The following is a 24,175-nucleotide window of genomic DNA, read 5'->3' as shown; positions in this document are numbered from 1 at the left end:
CCTCCTTACAAAGTACACACTCTCTCCCTGGCCGCTTCCGTGATCTACGTCGTTATCACGCCTAATTTGGATTACTTTACTTAACGGTCAATTTCAGCTTCGCGTTCATTTCACCAGCTCCTTTCAGCCCCGGTGTCCCTAACAACCGCCATACCATGGAAAGGTCCAGCACCATCAGTGCGGAGGCACCACCGGCCGCGTCATGCCACCGAATTTATGTCGCGATTGTGGTTTCTCGACCATGTAGTCTTCATACGTGTAGAGCGGTGTAATTTTTAGGCCCGTTTTTTCGGGTATGATTTTGAATTGTGGCTGATCGGTGCTGACCAACATCGGTCGCTTCATTGAGTGCATGTACTCAGAATGTGGTGCTCCTAGAGGGCGACGGATAGTCGGGACGTTCATTTTCTTGCACGGCTCGGGTTTGGTATCGACGTTCAATTGGCAGTTTTGGGCTGAATACTTGTTTGGCTTATAGATGGAGAATATGTTATTGATTAGACTGAGTGCTGAATGACCACCGGCGGAGGGGTGAGGTCCACCGGTGGTTGGCTGTTTGGTCTGTACTTCGTGATCTGTGTAGAAATTGTTATATTTATATGAGGGTAGGCTATCTGCGACCGGGTACACTTTGTGGCCATAGTTGTAGGCGCGGTGGAGGGGCGAGCCAGCTTGTTCAAAAAAATGAAAGTCACCTGAATTGTTGGCGCCATGATGTAGTGAGGAGCCGTCTGGCGCCGACGACTCCACTTGTGGCGGAGAGGGCATGCCCTCGAGTAGGGATTTCTTTATCATCATTCGTTCCTGCTCACGATCGTGCATATCGATAGGCTGGCCGTTGTTATAGCAACCCACACTGACATTCTTTGCTTTCAGGTTGCTTTGCATATTGCGGCGCTGCATATCTAAATCAACGGGACTCGGCGGCTTATCCAATTCGGCCCAATACTTTTCCAAGTCTACATTAAAGTCCTCAAGGTCCATTTCGGTGGAGTCCGAGCACGTGTCATCATCGTAACGACTAGGTGGTTGTACTTCCAATAGAGACTTACTGCGCGCTGGACGCCTATATTGGGCTGCATAGTGTAAACTTGGTCCAGCATTGGATAGATAGCGTTCATCTTCGTCTAAGAATTTGTCTTGCATTAGCAGACGTTCTCGTTCGTCACGAATGAAATGATCGAGATCGGTGTCGTAGGCCATGGCGCGGCAGTGTAAGTGTTCCTCCTCTTCGGCTGCCGGGTGGTGGCCGGGACAGTGTAGGCGCGAACGCGACCTGGCAATATGGCGCTGTTGCTGGCGGTGGTAGCAATAGTCATCGGCGGCACAACAGCATACTACCGTTGGTGGCGGCGGCGGTGGCTGCTCACACTCACGATCGCTGTGGCGTTCACGTTCATGATCGCGCCCACGTCCCGAGTGTATAGAGTAGCGCGAGGCCGCTGCCACACGCTGGCTACCGCGTTCCCGTTCTTCGACCCAATCGGCTGTGGTGGAGGCGGAGGCGGTATGTAGGTTCCTGTTGCTACCACCGCTGGCGCCAGCGCTATACATGCCCACGGGCGTGCCACGGCTGCGCCATGTACGACGTCCGGCCGCCGCCGTATAGCTCGGATAGATTTCGTCAAGTAGACAATTGGCGCTGGTGCATTGTTCGCGTGCGCAACATGAATGCGGCGCTGGCGGAGGTGGCGGCGTAGACGTCGGCGGTTCGTGAGCCGCATAAGCTAGCGTGCTCTCGTCAAGGCTGCTGCTGCAGTAGTAGCCCGCGGACTTGCGGAAGGCCTCTTGTTTATCGCGGCGCGTTACGCCCGTTTGCGGCAGTTCGTAGTCCATCACATCGAAGGGTGTCGTCTTGGACGTCGTGGCACTGAACGAATACGATTTGGGCACATTGGTTTTCTTCAATATAGATGTGGTACCGCCACCTTCATAGGACGTGCCACCACTCATCACATAACAACTCTGTGACTTTGGATACTGAAACTCCTTACAGCTGATTGAGCGGTGCAATCCATAACCGGAAGAACCTTCCCCTTCACCACGCTTGCCCTTACTACCGACATCTTGCGGAGCGTCATCCAAAATATCCTCCACAAAGAACTCATCCTGTTCGCGAATATTGCGAAGCTTACGATATGTTCCGTATTTTAGGCACTCCGGCACATAGTCCTCTTCCAGATCTTCGGAGCGATTAGAATATATATTGTCTGTATACCAAGTAGGGTCAAGTTGTTTCGGTTTCGGTTTAGCTTGTTGCATTCGATCTCGTTTCGATTGACGGTAACTTTCAAAGCAAATGTTTTTCATTCTCTCCAATTTCTGTTCCCTTATGCGCTCCCAGTTCTCCCAATTTTTATCATTTTTACTTCTACTACTGGCAGTGGCCGCATCAAAACCCCCATAGTACTCCTCTTCTGCGCCCCCAGTATAGTCGTCATTGTAATCGATATTTATATTCTTCATTCCGTGTTCGGCAGGCGGTGCACTGGGTTCGCGACCCAGGTTACTGTAACTCGCGCCACTACCACCATTCTCAGAGACTACAATTCTTATTCTACGTTTCGTTTTATCTAAAAGCTTTGATGACAGCGAAGACTTCTGCGGCTTGTCACGCTCAACTGGCGGCTCTTTTGGCTGTCACACCTCTTGCAGGTACTTAACGGGGCAATAGCCCTGACGATTGTCTGCAGAGCGCACCATCACCATACCGTTGACCTCGTCGCCAGTCTGCAAGAGTATAAAAGAAAAGCAAAGCATTAGTCCAACGAGATTTCAGTTGTCTTAGGTGGTAAAAATGGAAAAGGTGTACCTGTATAACTATTTGATCCCGTAAAAGCGTCATACTTTCCCCTCGCTCACCATCGGAGACTTGCAAGTTGTGTGTGACCTGTAACGGCTTCTCGTTGGCATTTAGACGCACACAATATTTGGATGGGAAGTAACCGACACGGCCTAGCAATTTGCCCTGCCACCAGTCCGGGTCCGAGGTATCGATGACGGTGACCTGCCAGAAACATAAATAAATACGCGAAGTGGTAAAAGAGCGAAAAGAAGATGCATTAAGGGAGGAAGACCACACCGACTTTAAGGTATAATATTAAATACGTTTTGCCACAAGGACGTTTCCTACTTAACCTCCTTCTATCTCTTTGTTTTGGTGCTTTGGTTGTAAAAGGATTTCAATGTTTCAATAACTATCCGCACTTGTAGCAATTAATATAAGACCTTGAAAATTCTCGTATTTTTATTTTATTTCCCTCTTCTTCCCGAACCGAACCGAATTCAATGCCAGCATCCTTCCTTTAAATGCAAAAATATTTGAAATCAACATCAAAGCAAAGCTGCCTTTGGCACCTGAGAGTTCTATAAAACCACTAGATGGCAGAGCTTCGCTATTGAGCCACTTGTGCAGCAACACAGACACACACACACACACACACACACACACACACACACAAGTGCGCACATACTAGCATTAAAGGTTAATAAACAAAGCGGAGAAGTTCCACGAAAGCGCAAACGGACGGTTTAAAGAGCGCCCAGTGAAGCCATCAATCGTTTGAACACCAACACCTGCACATAAATACACCAACACCGGCGCACATAAGTGGCGGCAAGTGCACCAGCTTGCTGGCTTGCGTGTGTGTGTGAGTGTAAACGCGCGCTTTTATCGCTAACCGATCTAATTGACGTGCCTTTAATTCTAATCAAAAGCGCCCGAAGCAACTACACACAACAACAACAATAAAGAGGACAAGAAATTGTTCGCAGCTGCAGCAATTACCCGCCAAGGTGGCAGAATCGCTTTGCAATGTGGCGCCAAGCGCTCTCCTATAAATTCCAATCGCCGCAGCAGCGTTCTCTTCTTCCTTGCGCTTGTTGTTGTTGTTTGCGTTTGTTCGCGGAATCACGAATTTGTCTAGCCCTGAAGCATGCACTTGCTCATCGATTTCTGTTATTACGTTGTGTTCGACGCCGTTATGCTGTCATTGTTGTTATTGTTAGTCCATCGGTTTCGTTGCCACCTTGTTGCAATGCCACATTTCGCTTTTGTTTCTTTTGTTTATGCTTTCGCATCTTCCTTCCGTTCGCCACTCTTTCACAGGCACTCGCACATCCCTCCCCCTCCATATTTACCGGCAGAGAGCTGCGGAGCGGCTGTTGTCGGGCGCAGCAATCAGTTTTCTCAAAAAAGTTTCCAACGGCGTTCAATAAACAAACAACGAGATTCCTGTTAGCATTGGCATCCTTTATTGTTGTTGCATTGGTTTGTTTTTCACATGTAACAATACAAATACAGTTTGTTTTTGTGATATTACATTGATAATCTACAGAGATGGATGACAATCGATTTTGGCTAAGTATTCTTTTATTCACTGTGGGAGAGCTGATTGGTGGAAAAGTACTTCCGAGTTTTCTAAAGAATTATTCAATAATATTGAAAGATCTTGTAGTCGGATCTCCAGTCCGAATCAGTAGGGACAAAATTAACCAGACCAGGAGGTTTCGTAATATTGTTTCGTATACTAATTGCTTTGAAGTCTATTCTGTGTACTTGAAATGCTTTTACTATTAACTACACATCTTCACCAAGAGGTTTATTCGGAAGCAAATCTGAGTGAAAAGACTCAAATCCAGCTTCTATTCCCTACTATACAATGGTACACATTTCTATAAAATGGCAGAAGGTACTGACGCGGGCATAGTTCGTTTAGTAAGTTAGTCAATACTGAGACTTTATGAAATGTTTGTGGTAAGCACTTAGTGAAACACTCCAGGGACAACGTATGGATATTTAGAATTCTTTAGAATCGCCGATTAACACTCAGAGGTCTTACTGGCTTCGCTGAAATATCACCAGGATCAGTGAAAATCATTTCATCAAGATCATTTGGGAAACATGAATGCAATATTGATTCCAAAATCACTTATTTTTTCGAAAAACAGCGGCACGTTATCGTCTGTGAAATAATGCCTTTCAACTACCAGGATGCCATAAAACGTGTTATTACTGACGATGAAACTTGAATGTAGGCTTAAGACCTCGAAACAGATGATCAATCGGGCGAATATCGGGTCAAAAGTCAAGGTTATTTTGACAATTTTCTACGATTATCGAGGAGTGGTTCACTCTGAATACCTTCCGATCGGGCACTCTCAACAAATAACACTATTTGAGTGTTACGTGCCGTTCGTAAAAAGAGGCCAGAATTATGAGGCGGCAAGTCTTGCTTCTTCGTGAGTTTTTTGCCAATTTTCCAAAAAAACTATTCAATTCATCTAGCTCCTTGCGTCTTCTGGCTATTCAGCAAACTCAAACGATCACTTCGGGGAAACTGTAATGTCAGTTGAAGACATTAAATGTGAGCCGCTATGGGCATTGAAGGCTATTCTGGAAATCGACTTTAATTACTGTTTCGCGAATAATGGGTCATAATTGTCATTTTCGCGAATAATGGGTATCACAAAATCCGTTGGCTCGATAACGCTCACCATTGACTGTTGTCGTGGCTCCATCATCGTCTTCGAAAAAATACGGTCCGATGATCATATTCGCGCAAACACCGCACCAAACTGTTACTTTTTGGTCGTAAAGAGGCTTTTCTTCAATTAATTGAAGATTTTCGGTGGCATAAAATCGGCAATTTTGCTTGTTTACGCCTCCATTCAACGAGAAATGTGCCTCGTCTGACATGATGAGTTTTCGCCAAAAGTCAAGTTCGTTTTCAGCCATTTCGATGGCCCATTTGCCAAAATTAAGGCGTCGCGGATAATCAGCTGGGTTTAGTTTTTGTGCCATTTGAATTTTATATGGAAACATCTTCAAATCTTTATGAATTATGCGTCGGAGAGTGGTGCGAGAGATGTCTAATTCCTGAGAGCGGCGATAACTCGATGTCGATGGAGTCTCCTCAATACTGGCTCGTACAGCTTCGATATTTTCATCAGAACGTCTTGTGCGTTGTCTGGATGCATGACTGGCATTACTGAGATTACCGGTGTTCACAAATTTTGCGTATAAAGACTTAATTGTGTTCTTAACTGGAGCACTTTTCACTTTATTTTTTTTGCGAAACGCACGTTGAGTTAACACAATTGAAAAGTTATTTTGAATATAAAGCTGAACAATTTCAGCGCGTTCTTTTGGAGTGTACTGTTCCATGGTATAAATTGTCTTCGAATGACGCTTCTAACGCGGTATGACATTAGCCGATTTGTCAGCGCTGTTAAAAGTTACAGCGTTGCCAGATGGGTCAACTTTAAATGGCCTACCCTGTATATGCACACGATTATAGATCTGGCTTTTGTTGGAGATACTTGTCCGGGTTCTCTTTACACATTAAAGCAAGCATTTTTCGTTAAAGTATCAAACCGACAATCATTTTTAAATTCGAGCCGAGTTCCTTTCATTTTCTTTTATTTTTGAATATTTCATGATTTGTATTTTGCTCACTTCATTGTTTTACTGAATATTTCGGCTTTGTTTCGCTTATTTTTTGCTGATATATAGAGAACCGGGAAATCGCAACTAGCCCTGTAGGAAAGCTTTGCGGTGATGAAGCAGACATTTTATTTAAAACTTGTGTCTCTTCCTCGTATCGAGATTTTTCAGAATAATTGCTGCGCTTTAACTGATTTATGTTCTCCTGGTTGTGCCGACGATATGGAAATCCATGGGCCGCAGGGTTATACGCCGTTAGCGCAGCTGCAAATCTGAATGTTGCATGCAACATTTGGGCTTTGCGCAGCTTTAAATATTTCATGATTGGCTTGAATCAGCGCGCCGCAGAATAAATTCATTTGAAGCCATAAATAAACTCACAAATATCTGAGCTAAAGCTAAAGCCAGGCAGAAAAACGCGCGCGAAGTAATTTTTATTGCTTTCCTTGCCAAAAAGCCGCCGTGTTTATCCATTTAATGAAATATGCTTTCGCCCGGCCACATGTGAATTTATATTAAAACATATTAGCTTTATTTATGACAGAGCAATTTGTTTCCATATTCGTTATCGATAAGGCAGCTACTGTTACAATTTGCAACCCACCGACTTATTTTCGTTTTTTTGTTTAATATTCCTTGATTTTTAAAGTGCTTGATGAAAAAGCAGAATTGTTAATCCCCCACCGGTCAGTTGAACATTTTATGAAATGCGCGAAATCTGCGAAATATTCTTTTTTTTCTGGTGACTACTGCAGCGCGCTGTTAACGCGACTATACCCGCGTAGCGGTGTCTTCGCCAATAAAGAAGAAGACTACTGCATCCGCCGTAATCGAGTGTGTGAAGGTGTTACTGCAAAGTGGATCGTGAGTTTAATCTTGACAGACGTGAATTATTAAAGTTCCCACGGAGTTCATCCCTTGAGAGGCAAAGTAAAGCCTCAGAGACCATATGCCATCTAAAGACATTGGCAAAGCTCTGCCAACTAGTTAAACAAAATTCATGTTCCAGTTTGTATCAATAGACTTATTTACTTCTTGCTTTGAAACAGACGAAAAAATAATTGAAAATCGCTGGTTCGGTAGTTAGGAATGCAATAATTATATGTTCAACTAAGGAGTTATACGATAACAAACGAGGTTTCAGACAGGGCGACTGCTTATCGAACGAGTTCTTCAATCTACTGCTGGAGAAAATAGTTCGATCAGCAAAGCTAAATGGAGATGGCACAGTCTTTTATAAGAGTGTACAGTGGCCTCAACAACCGCGCCATTAGTTCGGCTTTCTCCAGAATGGATAAGGAATTGAAGCAAATGGGTCTGAATCGCAGAATAACTCTCACCAACAGGTGCTCTTCATACTGCGTAGGCAATTGAGAAGTAAAGTCTTCTCTCGACAAACAAAAGGCAAACTCTATAAGTCACTCATTATTCCCGTCCTACTATATGGTGCAGAGGCATAGACGATAACAACAACACCTCCACTCCGTTGGAGAGATCAGGCTGCTGCACTTAGTATCTCGAATTGGCCCTAAATAGCGAAAAGAAGATACCACTGACGCGCTATTGTTAACTCTGCTATAACCGTGGAAGCGGTGTCGATGCCAGTAAAGAAGAAGGAGTTACACATTTCTTCGGAATGGAGGGAAGGAGGTTTTTTCTTTATTTCAACTGACCAGCCTTATGCTAAAAGTTGATTTGCTTAATTTCGATTGAGTGGCTTAGGACTTGAGGTTCAACATTCAAATCAAGTTAAGTAAAGTTATACATACCACCTTAGCACATGGAGCAACTAATAAGCGTAGACGGAACTGTTCGATTATTTTGTGGCCCTTGGGTGCTAGGAAAGGTTGACAGGAACACGCGCCATTTGAGTGCCTGCTCATAGAGTAATGAAAGAAAATCGCGCAAAAGAAGTGGTTCCAACTAGTCCAGTAAGACTTGTTTGTGAGCTCATAACTAGCCAAGAACGAAAAACTTAGCAAAGAGGATAAGGTATCAAGAGAGACACTGCCTATGCACAGTTTGTTGGAGCAGGACAACAACCAGACCTTATAAATCATGGTAGTAAGATAAGCAGATAGTTACCACCCAACGGAAAAAGTTTTTCCGTCCCTGCAGATTAAGTAATTATCGAGATGAAATGGAAATACGTTTGGAATAGAAGTAGTAAAAATTAACGGTTCACTTACCTTGTAACCAGCCTTCAGGTCTAACTCATCAGCGTGGCGCGCTTTGAAATTGTACAGAATCACATACAAATTCGTTGGCAATAAGCGGTGAGATTTCTGGCAAGAAGAATTTAAAAAGTTTACACATTAACGCTTTTCTTACGGCACAATTTCTGACCAAACCAAACTCAAATAAGTCAAAGATGCAAAGAAGAAAAGAAAGCAAACAGTAATTGTTAAGGAACAAATAGTTTTGTGACAAGCTGTTTGTTAATCCGTTGAATACATCTCTGGTACATAGAGCGGAATGGGTGTATTCACGATGGCTGTCATTCGAATTAAATTATCTACTTTCACTGCGAAACACCACTCGAGTTGGCCACACGAATGCTTGGAGTGCATGCCAACCAATGTGAATACCCCCATTGTGCAGCCATCAATTTACCGAACAAACCGAACAAATGGACAATCACACTGAAGAGCAACCGAAAATCGAATCGAAACGAACTGAAAACGAAATACCTGAAATTGCCTTACTGGTGAGGGGCACGGCGAGGTGCTCGCCGACGACTGCGACTTCTCCATCTCGTCCGGCAGGTCGACGCTGCCGCCGCGCATGCCGCGCGTGGCGTACAGCAGCTTGCGGCCCTGGTGTGAGGGGCTGGAAGGCGCTGTAAATGCACGTTTGAATGCTGCATTAAATTTGTTTCAAATGGACGAGGGGGCGGTTGGGGGAGTATGGAATGTGGAGCGGGGAGTGGGGAGTGGAGAGAGGCGAGTTGTCGGGTGGGCGGTGTGACGAACGAGCAGAGCGTGTGCGGGTGGCAAATGTTGTGGGCCCATGTGTGCGTGTGTGTGGGTGCAAGTGAGTGGGTGTGTGTGTTGGGTTGTTGGCGTTGTTGTTGTTGATGTTGTTGTTGCAATCGTTGGCAGGTGTTGGCCAGCGCAGGCGATGGGGGTGTGAGTGCGTGTGGATGTCGATGCGGTTGTGGAGTGGCGTGGCATGGCGTGCAGTCAGCAAAGTTGTTGAAAGAGAGAGAAGAAGAAGAAGAGAAAACGAAAGGAAAAGGAAAACAAAACGAAATTAAACGAAAGCACACGCACAAAGTGCAAAAGACTCAATTTTGTTCAGCAATTTAATTCAATTTCGCTTGCAACTAATAACTGTTTTTGCAATTCGCTAATTATTTGCGCCAATGCTACTTAAAGTTGAGAACAAATTACCTTCGGCATACACCGTTACTCGTGTACATGTGTCTCGTGTGGCGTGTGTTGTGTGGCGTCAGCAAAGGTGAAAGGGCTCTGTGTCTGTGTGTGTGTGTGTGTGTGTGTGAAAGCAATTGAGTTGGATTGCAATTAAAATGAGCGGCGTGAATGTACAGATGAGCGATTCGAAATTAAAATTGCAATTAAACCGACATGATTACTTATACATATAAACGAGAAAGCGCTAGCTACCAGCGCGGACGCTTTTAAATTGATTTTATTTCGCAACTGCAACTTCATATATTGTATATTATGTAACTCAACGCAACAATGGAACGCTTAAACGGTATGTATATACATGTAGCTATATCATATACTTTACGCTACTTAGATCTGTTATAACGGTATAATAAGTAGTTGTTATATATGTAATTTACCAACGAACAAACTAGGAACGCAACAAAATACTTTCAATACTTTCAACTAAAATCGCCGAAGTGTTCGCAAAGACTTTCTAAATGTCAAATGACTAACGGTATTGCATAGATTATTTACAGATTTTTCCACATAAGATTTGGTGAAATGATATTTTAATGTCGGACATCACAAAATGTGGATATATGTGTGTGAGTACTTGCCACGATAGTTGGACTCCAGTGTTGCCACATCTTTCAATTAAACCTTAATATTTCGGTCGAATTCCAGAGATACAGGGTTTATCCGGAAAGTAATAGCACTGAGTCGATTTAAACTATTGAATCAATCGTTACAATTCTTTAAAAACTTTCAGAATAGGCTTCTTCTGCGTCGATGCAGCGCTGCCAGCGCGATTACTAAGCTTGAAGACGTCACAAAAGGCATTTTCAGGAATAGCCTTGAGAGCCGAGGAGAATGCTGCTTAGATCTCCTTTCATCGGCAGTTTTAGGCAAGGAAACAAAAAAAATTCGGGGGCTACATCTGGGCTGTAGGGTGGTTGCGGAAGCGTTGGGATGCCAGCCTTGGTTTGGTAGATGTACATAAGAAAGGCAGTGTGAGTCGTGGTACAACTTCCAATTGACCCTTCGTTTGAGTCTCTTGAGGACTTCCGCGTAAAACTTGGCGTTGACGGTTTGTCCAGGAGGAAGACAACTGACGCGCACACTCCAAAGTACAGTCATGGCAGAAGAAAATCAGTCCTATTACTTTCCGGGCAAACCCTGTAAGGCATATTTTACATCTCCGGCGTGAAAAAGTGATCCGAAAAGTGATTATATGGCGGTTTAAGGCATTCTCATTTTTGTAGGTGTAACCCGGTAGTGTTTTAGCAACTACCATTAAAGAAAATCTAAACAATATATAAAAGGGCCAGCGCACAAAAATTTTGAGCTCATGATCTCCAAGAATTTGACCTCTTACACAAAGTATTTGAGGTCGGAATAAGATCAAGAGAAAAATCCAAAAAATCTAGAGTAGGGATGTTCATTCCATAGTTCATTTGGCTCCGTTTGGCCCCAAAAATAAGTTTTACAACAAACACAGAATTTTTAAGAACAAAAGGTAAAATGATCACAACAAGCAATTTGACTTGCCGTCTGGCGCACTGTAGCTCGCTCTAACAGGATAAGCTAGGAATATAGTTTTCAGCCGAGGGTTTTTGTTTTTCTAAGAACTATGTTCCCATCATTCTTATTGGAGTTGTTGCTCTGTGGCTCCAAACTGAAATGTATTGGCCACGCCTATGTCTGTTTTGACTCCTACCAAGTGGTCAACAGTTTTCGTGAAGGATTTCTCCTTTTGGGCCACCAAAGGCGAATAGTTAATGGGTTGGGTTTGCAAATTTCCTACGTTAGTTAGCCTATTTGATGCGGTCGGAGTTAAATTTGTGTTGTTGATTTCGCAAGCACTTGGCAATCAAATATACATGTGTGTGTCTGTGTGTGGCTGTCGCGTGTGCGTGTGTGTGCGCCAGGGCGCAGGTGTGTACTTACAGTGCAAACGGCTATTGTTCGACGGCGGGGTGTTGTGCTCCAAGTGGCCGCCGGATCCGCCGTGGTAATATACACTGCCGCCACCAACAACTGTTGTTGTGCCGATGACCGGCTGCTGGCGCCGCCGAATTTGACCGTGCAGTTCCGTCGATTCCGGCGAGTCCAAACTCAGCGATTTCATGCGCAAATTCAGCTTTTGGCGACGTGGCGAGTGCGGTGCTGTTGTTGTTGTTGGCAATAAATTTATTCGTTTGTTGTGGCGGATGTTGGTTGATGTTTTTGTTGTTGTGTCGGTTGGAGGCGGTCGTGTCAAATCGCGTCAAATTGTTGTTTTGTTGTTGTTGTTGTTGTTGTTGTTGTAAGCATAATTCGACGATAGCCATGCGAATACGACGTTGTGTTTTATTGTTGTTGTTTTTATTGTACAACATGTCGTTGGATGAATATTTGATGATGAATAGATTTAGAATTGGTTTGGAACACAAAAAATGTTGAAGAAAAATTTGTTTCGAAAAAATGCATTAATTTTCGATTATTTCAACTATGCAAACAACTTACAACTAATATCAGAACAACTAGGAAGTAAGTAGTATTGCTAAATATTATGCTTAGGTAATAAAGTAGGAAACATTTAGTGAGCAAAGCGGTTGGAAAGTCTTTTCTTCTCTTCATTTCCAATTCGGTGTCGGTGTGGGTGAGGTGTGTGTGTGCACTGAGGTTGCCAGCCGATAGAGCAGATCTGTGGGGGTGTTTGAGGGGCTTGGCAAGCTCATAGAGTGAGTTGAACAATTTCGATTTCCGATTTGATTTTCAAGAGGTAGTTATCAATCTGCATAAAGGGTGTCTTGTGTTTACCGTTATGGTAAGTTTGTACAGAGTGTTTAAAGGAACAAAACGTGCAAGAACACAAACAAAAGCTTAAATCTACACATCCGTTGCGCCTCTAAGTTGGCGTGTGCTGGGTGCATGGCGTTGCGGCTCTGTTTCTAGCGGCCGCCTGTCTAAATTGTGCTTCATATTGACAATTCGTGCAGGCTTTATGGTGGACACTTCTACACAAGCACTAACACATATAAATCAAGGGCCGTTCAGGCGCCATTTCTGCGCACTTTCACTACATAATTACAAGAGGAGAAAACGTTTGGTTGCAGGAAGGTGGAAGGTGAGGAGTTTTAAGTTTTCGAAAAGAAAATACAAAAACAAAACATAATAGTACAAACACAAAGGCGGACACACGATTTTCGATTTTCATCTATGCTTTGCTTCAGCACCCTCTTTTTGAATTTGTCAAACTAAATGCGGTCCCTTACTTCATATATTTCTCTCTCCCTTTTTTATTGCTTAAAGTCTTTAACTACACCAACAACTCCTTTAGTCTTCATTTGACCCTCAAGTGTGTGAAGAACGAGCAAATATTTACTTAGTGCCGTGTCGTTTGTATGCCAGGCTCCTCGGCTTCCGCTGACGACCCACTTTGCATGAATGGCCCACAGTAACTCTTTCATTTTTGAAATTACGAACTCAATTAACTATGAAACTAATTTATTAAAGCGCCATGAATAAATCATCTCAATCGGCGTTGTTCGCTGCGACAGAGTTGCAATTGGCCACATCGTATGAATAATTTAGCTGTCGCGTGCACTGAACACACGAGCACACAAACAACAATGCAAATGTGAAGTCGGAAAAAACAATTTTTTATATTTTAAGCGCTTAAAATCGCGTGGCGCCGCGTTCGGCGAGTTGCCACATGTTGCCAAAATATTTGTGCGCAAATAAAATAGAAAACAAATAAAACAACAACAAATGTTTACCTTACAAGTGTTTAATAAACAATATTTTATTTAATTTTCGTACAACACACACACGCTGCTATTACAATACAACAACAACAACACTTAATTATACATAATTTGTGCACTTTAATTATTCTAAAGTTTAACACACCGAAAAATTCACTGGGAACAAGCAACAACACAACTAAAAGTACAATGAGTGGGAACAATGGCGATGGCAAAAGAGCCGTTATGCTGCATAAATTATACGAAATCACTGAAAATGAAACACTGAGTCGTGATAATTAACGGGGCTTACGGAAATCACCGCCGAGCAAAATTAATGCTTATTAAGCGCTATATAGCAGATCTAGCCGGAATACACGGAAAGTACAACAACAAATGATTAATATTTAACTGGCAATACAACAGCAACCATCGCACGCTGAGTGCAGCCACATTTCGTATTTTAAATCAGAAAAAGTAACGGAAAGCAAAAAAGTCGAAATTATAGAATGTGGAATTCAAGAAATTAATTACGAAGATTATCCTTAAAAAGCTTTTTTGCGAATCGCGAAAAAATGGCATGATTCCTGGCTGCCGAATACTCTCGCGTGTAGTTAACGGTAATTACTTTACAGCCTTTTTTAGCCACTTCACCTGCACTTAACCTATCGACTTACAATTATTATAAACCGTACAACTATGAAATCGTATCTTCCTAAAAGCTTTTTCATTTTTCATTTAGTTCACTAAGTTTAACAATACAACAACAATTTTAGTATTTTATGGAACACTGTGTAACATATTGTTGGAAATTAAAATAATACCGATTCTTACTAAGTTTTAATAGCCTAAGCGAGCTTTTCTGGAGCTTGTAGTCGACAGTAAAAGCGCTGCAGGAGAGATGAATTGAAAAGCTCACAGCTGTAGGCTTACTGGAACTAAATATTTCTTAGGGCTCAGGGAGTTTCAATAAGGAATTGTGGAAATGGGAAAAATGAGACACGCAAAGCAAAACTCATGTAAGCTTTCGATTTTTCGATCAAAATTTATGAAACGCACACACTCTTAAGCTATTGAATATTTATTGGAACAAATTTACCCGGAATTGGTTACACAGTGTTCCTCGCTGTAGTCCTCTCTTAATCCTATACAATTAACAGTTATTATTGCTATCACTGAGGCTATAAATTTTGTTTAAATCTTACTTAAATATTTCAACTTGGTGAATGAGGTTCATTGAACATTCATTAGGGTAGGTCAGAAGGGCGGATGCACTTGGGCTTTAAGACGTACAATTAAGATAATATTACGAGAACTATAAATAGCCATAAAAAGAGGTTCTAAACAATATCAAGCGATGCGACCGGGAGCATGGCCCACTCCACTTCACTTCAAATCCAATTCAGCGAAATCATCCAGTCGGCTTAACAATGCCATACATGCTGCAGTGATGAGAGCCTTGCGTCTGCTTCCACTCATACCGCTCTTTCGCGTCGCTTCTCAGAACTCACTTTAGTTGCACACGTTTCTTTCTGGTTTTGGCATTAGTTGTGCCGCCGCTTCTGCCGCTTTCACTGGGCGCTGGCGTGGCTGCTCTGCTGCTGAGCGAGGGCGTGGCTCTGCTGGCGGCGGCAAGCTCACTCAGCGAGGAGACGTCCGTGGGCGCTTGCTCGCTGCTGCCACTTTGGCTGTTCTTCAGGATTTTCTTATTCAGCATAAGCGGTTCGCCGAGTGGGCGCGCTGGACTTGGGTTGGTGCCTGCAACTAAAGAGAATGTTTGCAAAATGCATCAGTAACACTTTCTCTATGCCATACAGGGTTAGTGGTCACTGGGTTAGTACGAATAGACAAGCTTTCGTTGCGGGTTACTGGAGTCAATTGCTTTGCTCGAGGAATGTCTTTGTGTTAGTAATCCATTATTAGATTTGATGAGGAACTTCCTTAAAAGCGTGGTTGTGGTAGTTATTGTTAGTGGAGGACTCAAGCGCTTCTGTTTTGGTTAAGCCAGCATCAGTTTGCTTAAATATTCCAACCTTAAGACAGCCGTAGCTTCTTAATACTACTGTGACCTCTCTTTATGTACGTGAAGATCCGAAACAACAATTTCAGAACTCCGCCAACCCAAATTCAGAAGCGAATTTCAATTGTGAACACACCGCGATGGACTCCATATATGTATGTAAGCTGTTGCAAAAGTCGAATTTACTTCCCCCTCCCACACTTCCCAAACTGAAGTTCACAAATTTTTGCGAACACGACCTTATCTTCTGAATTCAACAAATTGGATATTAAATCATTCGAGACACATTCTATTTGTGGCGAGAAAATCAATATTCCCGATATACTTGTGGCCTAAAACTGAGAATCAGTGTCGAAAACAAAACAATAAAAAAACAACAAAATGTTCACGAAATATCCGTGTGTTTTCGCTTCGGTGGGAAAGCCCGGCGGCGTGACTGACGCCCCGAAGCGACAGCGTGTCAGTGAAAATAAGCCAACGGCGAAGGCAACAAACACAAGAAATTCGTCGAGCGGCAATAAAATCAATGAGCGAGAATAAATACACGCACCCAAGGCGAAAAATGACAGCAAAAACGTCAAAAAGGAGAAGAACAAACATGAATATAAACACATGAATGTGCAGTCTGGCAGAAAAGCGCTCACACAAAAAGCAAACCGAAACAATTTCCAAATTCGTGCGTGTCCAAAAATTTTTTACGAGCACACAAGCAGCACACACTCACATATGTGCACTTGTGGGTATGTATGTGTAGTGATTCGTATTTGCACGTGTGTGAAAGTGTGCGCTCAGCCGTTGGCAGCCGCTTTTACGAGTAGGCGCGTCGCTACGCTTTCGCGCAAATAACGGTAATAATAATAATATCACTTAATACTAGTCATAATAGCGGTAGTTATAATAATGACAATAACGTTAAAAGTAAGAAAGTAAAACCGGAGAGCGGTCGCTAAAATAGAGAACAGTTGGCGTGCTTGAGGTTGCTCATACGCCACAGTGGTCGACAGCGTTTGTGCAGGAATCACTATAGCGAACTCTTAAACGTTATTGCAGTCTTCTAGCAGACATTTTCCCTAATAAAAAATTAATTTTTAAAATTCTTCCATTAAAAAAACAACTGTGTAAGCAGGGAATAAACTCACTCTCCCTGCTTTATTTGGCCATCGAAATTTAAGTAAGGTTTACAAATTCAAGGAAGAGAATATAGCGTTTTGCAGTAGTCTTTTGTTCGTGGAAATTATATATGCAAAACTCGGTGATTACCGCCATTAACAAGCTAGGCGCTTTAAGCTTCACTGCTTGCAACCACAACAATCACAAGTTGTTATAGATTTTTTGCGCCAACTTCATAGAAATGCGTCTTTTGTTTCGCTGGCTTAAAAGAATAATAACAAAAACAATCGCCGACGATGAGTGTATGCATTTCGGTGCACAAAATTACGGAAGTATTTAGGAAACGAGTTGCGGAAGCGGAAATGATTGTGGCGGAGTTAGCGCTTCGCCGGGAACAACGGAATTGGGACAGACACGACCAGCAAAAAACGACGGGAATATGCAGAGAGCATGAGGAAAAAAATTGAAAAAACGCAAGAAAAAAGTGTACAAAATTGCAACAGACTATGCGTTACGGGAAATGAGTGTACTCTGGATGGCTACAAAGGACGCACGGCCACATATTTATTATCATTTACAGGGATTTTCCTTTGGCATTTCTCATTTGTGTACACATGCTGCTCATTGCGAATTGGTGGAAATGCCGTTCGAAATAATTCCGCACATTCTTCCATAAAAGTCGAGGCAGACGCCGGGCGCGTTGCTTTAAATGAAATTAATTGGCGCACTCACATTAAATTAATCAGCGGCATTCAAGGACGCACGAAGCGAGTCTCTCACTCAAAGCGCCAGCAAATAATTCAAATGCTCCATCTACGCTCTGCTAAGGCTCAGGCTTCACACGCTTCTTGCGCGCGATTTATCAACTGTTTATTTTTGGCTGCCATAATAAAGTTTTAAATATGCTCGCCTCTTCTTCGTTTTGCGCTTTCGCCTCGCTTTCCAGCTGCTTTTATAGCATCGCAGATTTACTTTTGTTAATGTGGCGCCCTTTTAGCGCTCACTTTCTTGGTTTTGTTGTTGTTGAGTGTTCTTTTCGGCGAGTTTATTTACATAAAGGTGGAACATAAATACTCCTTTGGACTTCCGAAACTTCAGGGAACTTCATCCAAACAGAGCACAGTGCGGAGCAGTTTGAATTAGAGCGATCACTGTCGTAGATTACAGCTCTGGGGTATTGCAACGCGCTCCTTGGCCATTGAGGCTGCTTTAAAAATTGAGATTCTCGTTACTTGAAACATTAAAGAGTACAGTGTTTACTTTCAGTATTGACATCTTGAACTTGAGCGACCAGCGATGTTACAATCTCAAAAATTTGTTCGATCTGTCCTTGCGACTCAAGGTTTTTATTGGAGAGGGGCATTCAGTTAGTAAAAACGGCCGATTGGGTTCAGTCTTTAATGCGCGCAAATACGCGTTGTAACAGGCCTTCAAATATATAAAGTAACAGTGAAAAATAGCTGTTAAGTTGTATAAAAATATATACGCGTCCATGTAATGAAAGCGTCTGTGTGTTAAAATAAAAAATCACGTAGCAGAGGGAACACCAACAAAACATGGTAAAGCATAAAAGTAGCGAAAGGCAGCGAAGTTCGAAAGGAGTATATTAATTCATAAATTTGTGCCCACGCTCAGGCAGTTCCACAGAAAAGAACAGAACTCCGCAATGAAAAGAGGAAAACAATAGCAGCGAAACAAAAGCAACGGCGCCTCACCCCTTAAGGGCTTTTATTGCCACAAGTTATGATGTGGTTGTTTTATAAGCCTTGTTTACAATACGCCAAGGACGCAAGTAGGCGAACACGAACTGAAAAGCGGAGCGTAACACACAAGCAACACTTTTCGGTTCGCTGTAGGAGGGGCCACGAGTCTAGCGACCGCAAAGCCGCATCCGGTTTTAGTGCACTTCTGTGCCAAACCGTTGTAAATATGTTTGCAGATATAACGGGCTGTGTGTGCGTTTTTAAATGAGGGCCTCTTTGTAAACCGTGTTGATTAATAATAATACCATTATGAGTGGACATTGGCGGCAACTAGTCTGTAATTAACTAGTCTAGTACTAGTTACTCCGCAGGACAAAACATACGTCACGAAAGCAGGATCAATGACTAGGTTAACTGCAGTCAGGATTATCAGGTATGGTGTCGCATAAGTGTCTTGGGTCTTAGCGGACACCATGCCGCCTGAAATGGAACTCAAAAGAATTTACGACCAATCCAAAGACAACAGAAAAGCGAAAAGCAGAAAGGCATAAAAGTATATGCGAGTGACAGAGGCGTTGGGGCATGGCAGAAAGGACGATCGTACAAGCTAACTGGAACGGCGGAAGCCTGGGTGGAGAGAAAGCACGGAGAGACTGCCTACTATATAACTCAGTTTTTGATCGGACACAGCTACTCCTGAGAATATATCTATAAATACGATCATGATAACGAAATAAGCGTACTACGGTAATGGCAGTGGAAGCACATTTCTTTGTTCTTGGCCGAAATACGATGTCGAAAACACAGACAGTACACAGGCGTACTGAGCGCAAGTCTAGCATAGTATGGTGATCGTTACTCGACGTGGTCCCGAAAGAGATGTAAGATTAGTGCAGAATGAGTCTTTCTTACCATTTAGTGCTGATGCTATCTACGCCCCCTGTCTACCCAACCGTCCCACAGATGCATTCCATACGAAAACGCTGCAAATTCTATTTCGCCCGGTATTTTGCTGCCACTAATTGCAGTTGTTGTACGCGGTCGGTTGGTCTCACGTTTGTGTGCGTGTGTGAGTGAAAGTGCGACAAGCATGCGTTCGGTGCAGAAAGCTCCGCCGGTGAGCCTTGTCGTGACTAATTCATACACGGCACTCATACGCTCTGCCAACCACTTAAAGCGAATAACGGTGAATTCTAAAAATGCTCCGCTGTGTGCGTGTGTTGCATTTTCATAATTCTTAATTGCGCGAGTTTCACTGCGCTTAGCGCGTTTATTTACTTGTCCACTTCTAAGTGCAAGTGTGTGTGCATATTTTCATATAATTAAATTAGATATGTTTCAGGGTGTACTTGATAGAATAATCGCGCACATTTTTTTCAAATGTTGTACAAATAATTTTATAATTTTTTGAGCTGCTTCTGGCTCCCACCATTTGTGGTTGTTTGTGTGGTGCAGACTGGTGCTTGTGAGCTTCTGGCATTAATTTCAATTTTCTGCTCTGCGTTCGCTCGAAAATGGTCACTGGATTTCCACTCCAAAATGCTAGCGATGGTGAGGTGTGTGTGTTCAACCCGAGATACTATCATAAGGTGTCTGTGTTTGACCTGCTTTAAGCCTGGTCCGCACTCCCGAGGCGTCAATCTTTACATTTTCGAATAATTTCAAATCTTTTCACTGACTAAATTAGAAAACGTTTCCGTTGCAAAACAATTTCTCTAGTGTTTTGTTGCTTTTCTATAAACATTTTACTTCGAAGTGTAGGCCAAAAGTGATCGTAACATGATGGCGGAGGCCGTAGAATCGTGAAAGATCATACACAGAAATTTAAATTAATTTTAAAATTTAAATACTTCACTCAGTTGTTTGAGCAAAATATTTTTCAAATCGAAAATAACCAATCAAGACACGGATGAGTTGTCTGCCAACTAATGGATCCTACAAAAACTCTTACTTCGAGCTCATTTTTCTTTAAACTAAACATAATCGCATAACTTAAAACGTGCAATGAATTTAATGACGTCAATTCTACAACATACGAATCGAAAAACCATAATAATACCAATCAAAGAAAAAATATCTTCATACAGAGAATATGTGTATACATATGTACAGTGTTAAATTAATTTGCATAAAAACATCGAGAAGTGTTCCCACTGTTCGGGAACCGCTTTCCTGTTCCGTCGCCATTCACACTTAGATACATTGCACGCAACAAGATAACAGTAAATTAGTGAATAAGAAGCAGTTAAATCGTGTCTACTGGCCTCAGTGCAGTGCAGTGCTGCCATACTTTGACTATGGAACCAAGATCCACACATTCCTCATAAGATCCAGAATCATTCCACATAAAATTGCAAAGAATAATAGACAGAGGGATAAACAGCTATTAAGACAACACAAAGAGAATATAAAAGAAAGAGGATAAACGAAAAAGAGTCGGACAGCCAACGAGCGAGCTGTCAAAGAGGCACACAAGTGCTTAAGTACAAAAGTAGGCAAGTATATGAGCACAACAACTGAGATGCAGAACACACAGAGTGATGCAAGTGAGACGGCTTAGACAGTTGCTTAAGTGGTTGCAGCAGTTGGTGCGAAGTTGTTGTAATTACTTTCTGGCAATGATATCGAACGATGCTGTGAGGAGCGCGAACGCAGGCGTCCGAACCCCGAAAGCGGACGAAAGCCGGCGAACAGCCGACGCCGCATGCCCGAATCAGCCGTGATCGGTTGCTGTGCCGTTGGTGGTTGCGACGTTGCCGCTGCTGTTGCTGCCACTGCGGCACCTGCCGCAGCGCCCGACTGCGGCAGCGCCTGTGCCTGCTGTTGTAGTAGTTGTTGTTGTAATAGCTGTTGCTGCTGCTGCTGTTGGTACGCCAGCACGTTGTTCTTGAGCGTCGCCGTCGGTGGCTGCGTGGCGGTGTAGTAGTTGATGCCGATGCCACCGCTGATGTACGCCGACGTCGGTAGACTCGCCATCGAGGGGGGTGGTGGCATTTGTATGGCGGCGGCGTTGCCTAGGGACAAGCGGTAGTCTAATGTGTAATTTTTTTTAGAAGAGATTTTCGGGCGATAGTCAAAGTGAGCAGGTCAGATGGGGGTTTGTTGGTGATCGTGGCGGTTTGATTCGTTTGGCAAGTTTGGCAAAAGAAAGAGAAAATATGGGGAAAAGGAAAAGTGCGACAGAAATCGGTGACATTAGTTAGTAAATTATGCGAAAACTCTGAAATTTTCTTAATTTTGCTAAAGATAAGTGCAAAAGTTGGAAAGGTGAGCTTACTGATGACGTTCAAATATTGATTTTCTAAGGAATTATAATTGCGTACGGATAACAATCATTACACTTTTCATTTTATTGATTTTTTTTATTAGCAAAATTCCGTAGTTGGTCATTTTTGTGATTTCAGAAAATCATACCATTTTTCCAAATAAAAAATATAATTGTGGTGTCAAATACGAATCCAAATCGCTGCTTTCTACACTGATTCGCCTGTTCAATTAATAGCACCAAAAACCAGTGTTCAGTGGCATCGAATTTGTTGCACAGTGTATGCACCAAAAGTAATCTCTCAGAGCAGTTAAACAAAAACAAACCAAAATTTAAAAAAAAAAAATAGTGGAATTCGCAAAAAACTTAATTGCAGTGAACGGAAGTCATGAAATTGTTAAGCTATTTTTTAACTTTTCAACTAATAAACAAAGCCATGCAGCTAAAAGGGAACTAAAGATGCCTAATTTTTGTTAAATATTGGTTAGTCGAAAAAGTCTTTTCGTATTTTGCCAAAAAAAAAATTTATTTATTTATTAAAATAAATCTAAAAAATATATGTTAAAATTTGATTAGAAATACGAAGAGACTTTTTCGACTAACCAGTATGTTAATGCACAGCTATGGAATCGTAATTAAAATAGTAAGTACTGTTGGATTCGTACAAAAATCGAAATTAAATTTCCCTCGAAAAATGCTTGAAACTGAACTGCAGCATGAATTTCTTCTAAAGAAAGGGCAGAAAGCGAAGTTCGTCGAAGTCGAAAACATTTCAAATTTCAATTTCATAATTTGCTTTTTCGCCGAACTCTCATAGAGGTACACACATACATATACATATATGTGAGTGAGTGTACACATGTGAGTTGGTACTTCCAGCTCATTTCTCGCAATAACACTCATAGACTAGATTCCCAATGGCGCTGTAAACACAATTGACTTTTCCGCAATTCCATTTATCGTCGCAGCGAAGCGAAATCACTTTTCCATTTGCCGATATTCATTGACAATTTTTATGCTCACATATCCTTTATGGCGAATTGAATTTGTGATATTAGAAATTTTATTGTCCCCTCATTTGATGGTGGGCTAAGACACTTCTGAGCGCTTCGTAAGCCAGCTAAGTTTCGGTGTGTGTGTACGTAAGGGTGGGTTTGCATAAGAAGAACAAAAATTTTTGTACTAAAATTGATAGAACTGAGTACAGCTATGTGTCAAAGCGGGACTCGCCCACAAAAGAGCGCCATCTTGGCTCGAGAATGACCGCCCTAATGTCCGTCTTCAAACGTTCTTATAGGTATGTATTTTTCTTTGTGTGGCTAAGTACACTATCCCATAAAAATAAACCACACGAAAGGACTTCGTGTGTGCGCAAACGTGTGTTGTTGTATATCATAAGGAGCGGAAATGAATTTTGTAAAGAAGTGGCACTAAAGTGGTGCGAAAGTGCGGCGCAAGCACGTCATAAACTCGAGAGTGGCATTATGAAGTGCACAAACGCACTAACAATCGCACGAACGGAGTGCCTAAAATTCTCTGCGTTGCCACAAAGAAAATGATACTAATGTCAAGAGAAGTGTGCGGATGGTTGGCGGGGAAGGAGGAGGGATAAAATGTATGTGGCCAAATATGCCATCGCTGACGGCACACAGCCAAGAAACATCAAGTATATTGACAACAACAACAATGGCGGCGACAAATTTAGCAACACCATTAGCAGCAATAACAACAATAACAACGTTAACTGACGGCGGCGCCGCCAAAGTCATGTCCAGCCACAAAGCAGCGAGTGCCACCTCCTTAGGTGTAGCGAGGTAATGGATGAGCCTGGGTTTGGGGAAAGGACAACGGGACGACGGGGTGAAGTGGTTGCGGTGCTGCTTGCCAAGTACCAGCGACGCACTTGACTGGAAAATTACGGCCGCGACGCCATTGTCGCTAGCCAGTGTTATGGCTTTCGTTATTAGACAAGTTGTCGTTGTTGTTATTGCTGTGACCACTGCCATTGTTGCGAACATTGTCGGAGCTGTGAAGCTGCGGTGGCCAGACGACTGAAATTTGGCTGGCGTCCTATTTTCGTTGTCGGACGCGGTGCTGGAAACGGTCAGAGACGGCAACAACTCTCGTCCGCTTGTCTCTAATCGCCAGTGCTCAGTAAACCGCGAACTCCGCAACAACTGTGACTTAATGGCAGTGAAGTGCGCATAAAGAGACATTACAACGTGCAGCGTTGCATGCCACATGCGGGGTGCACGATGAAGGGTGCGGTGAAGTGGAGTTCAAAATATTCCATTGGTCCAATGGGAGGGAAAAGTTGAACTGAACGGTAACCAATATCGGTAGGCATCAGCCTAATGTGGAAGCGTGCTTCGACCGGTATGCAACATAGCGGAGAGACATTTTCGCTACAAGTTAAGCACAACAATGTCCGTTATGAATGCCACTTCGGCCACAATACCCACATTAGGTGTTTACTTAAAGTATCGAACTGACATTTTAAACCTAACCT

The 24,175-nt window shown here is 42.7% G+C and overlaps 1 protein-coding gene across 1 annotated transcript in view; it reads right to left on the bottom strand.

Moving 5' to 3' along the window:
* Positions 1-6: 6 nt before the first annotated feature.
* Positions 7-24,175, bottom strand: part of LOC105230717 (uncharacterized) — a 196,429-nt gene continuing 172,260 nt past the window's right edge. Inside the window, 5 exon segments of the mRNA XM_049453375.1 lie at positions 7-2,730; positions 2,813-3,007; positions 8,635-8,730; positions 9,151-9,284; positions 11,788-12,006. Coding sequence (XP_049309332.1) covers positions 139-2,730; positions 2,813-3,007; positions 8,635-8,730; positions 9,151-9,284; positions 11,788-12,006 — 3,236 coding nt within the window. The 3' untranslated portion in view covers positions 7-138.

This window comes from Bactrocera dorsalis, chromosome 3 (genome assembly GCF_023373825.1).
Source record: "Bactrocera dorsalis isolate Fly_Bdor chromosome 3, ASM2337382v1, whole genome shotgun sequence".
NCBI classification, from domain to species: domain Eukaryota; kingdom Metazoa; phylum Arthropoda; class Insecta; order Diptera; family Tephritidae; genus Bactrocera; species Bactrocera dorsalis.
Note: the sequence above shows the minus strand (reverse complement) of the source record. Positions and strands in the feature narration are given on the sequence as shown.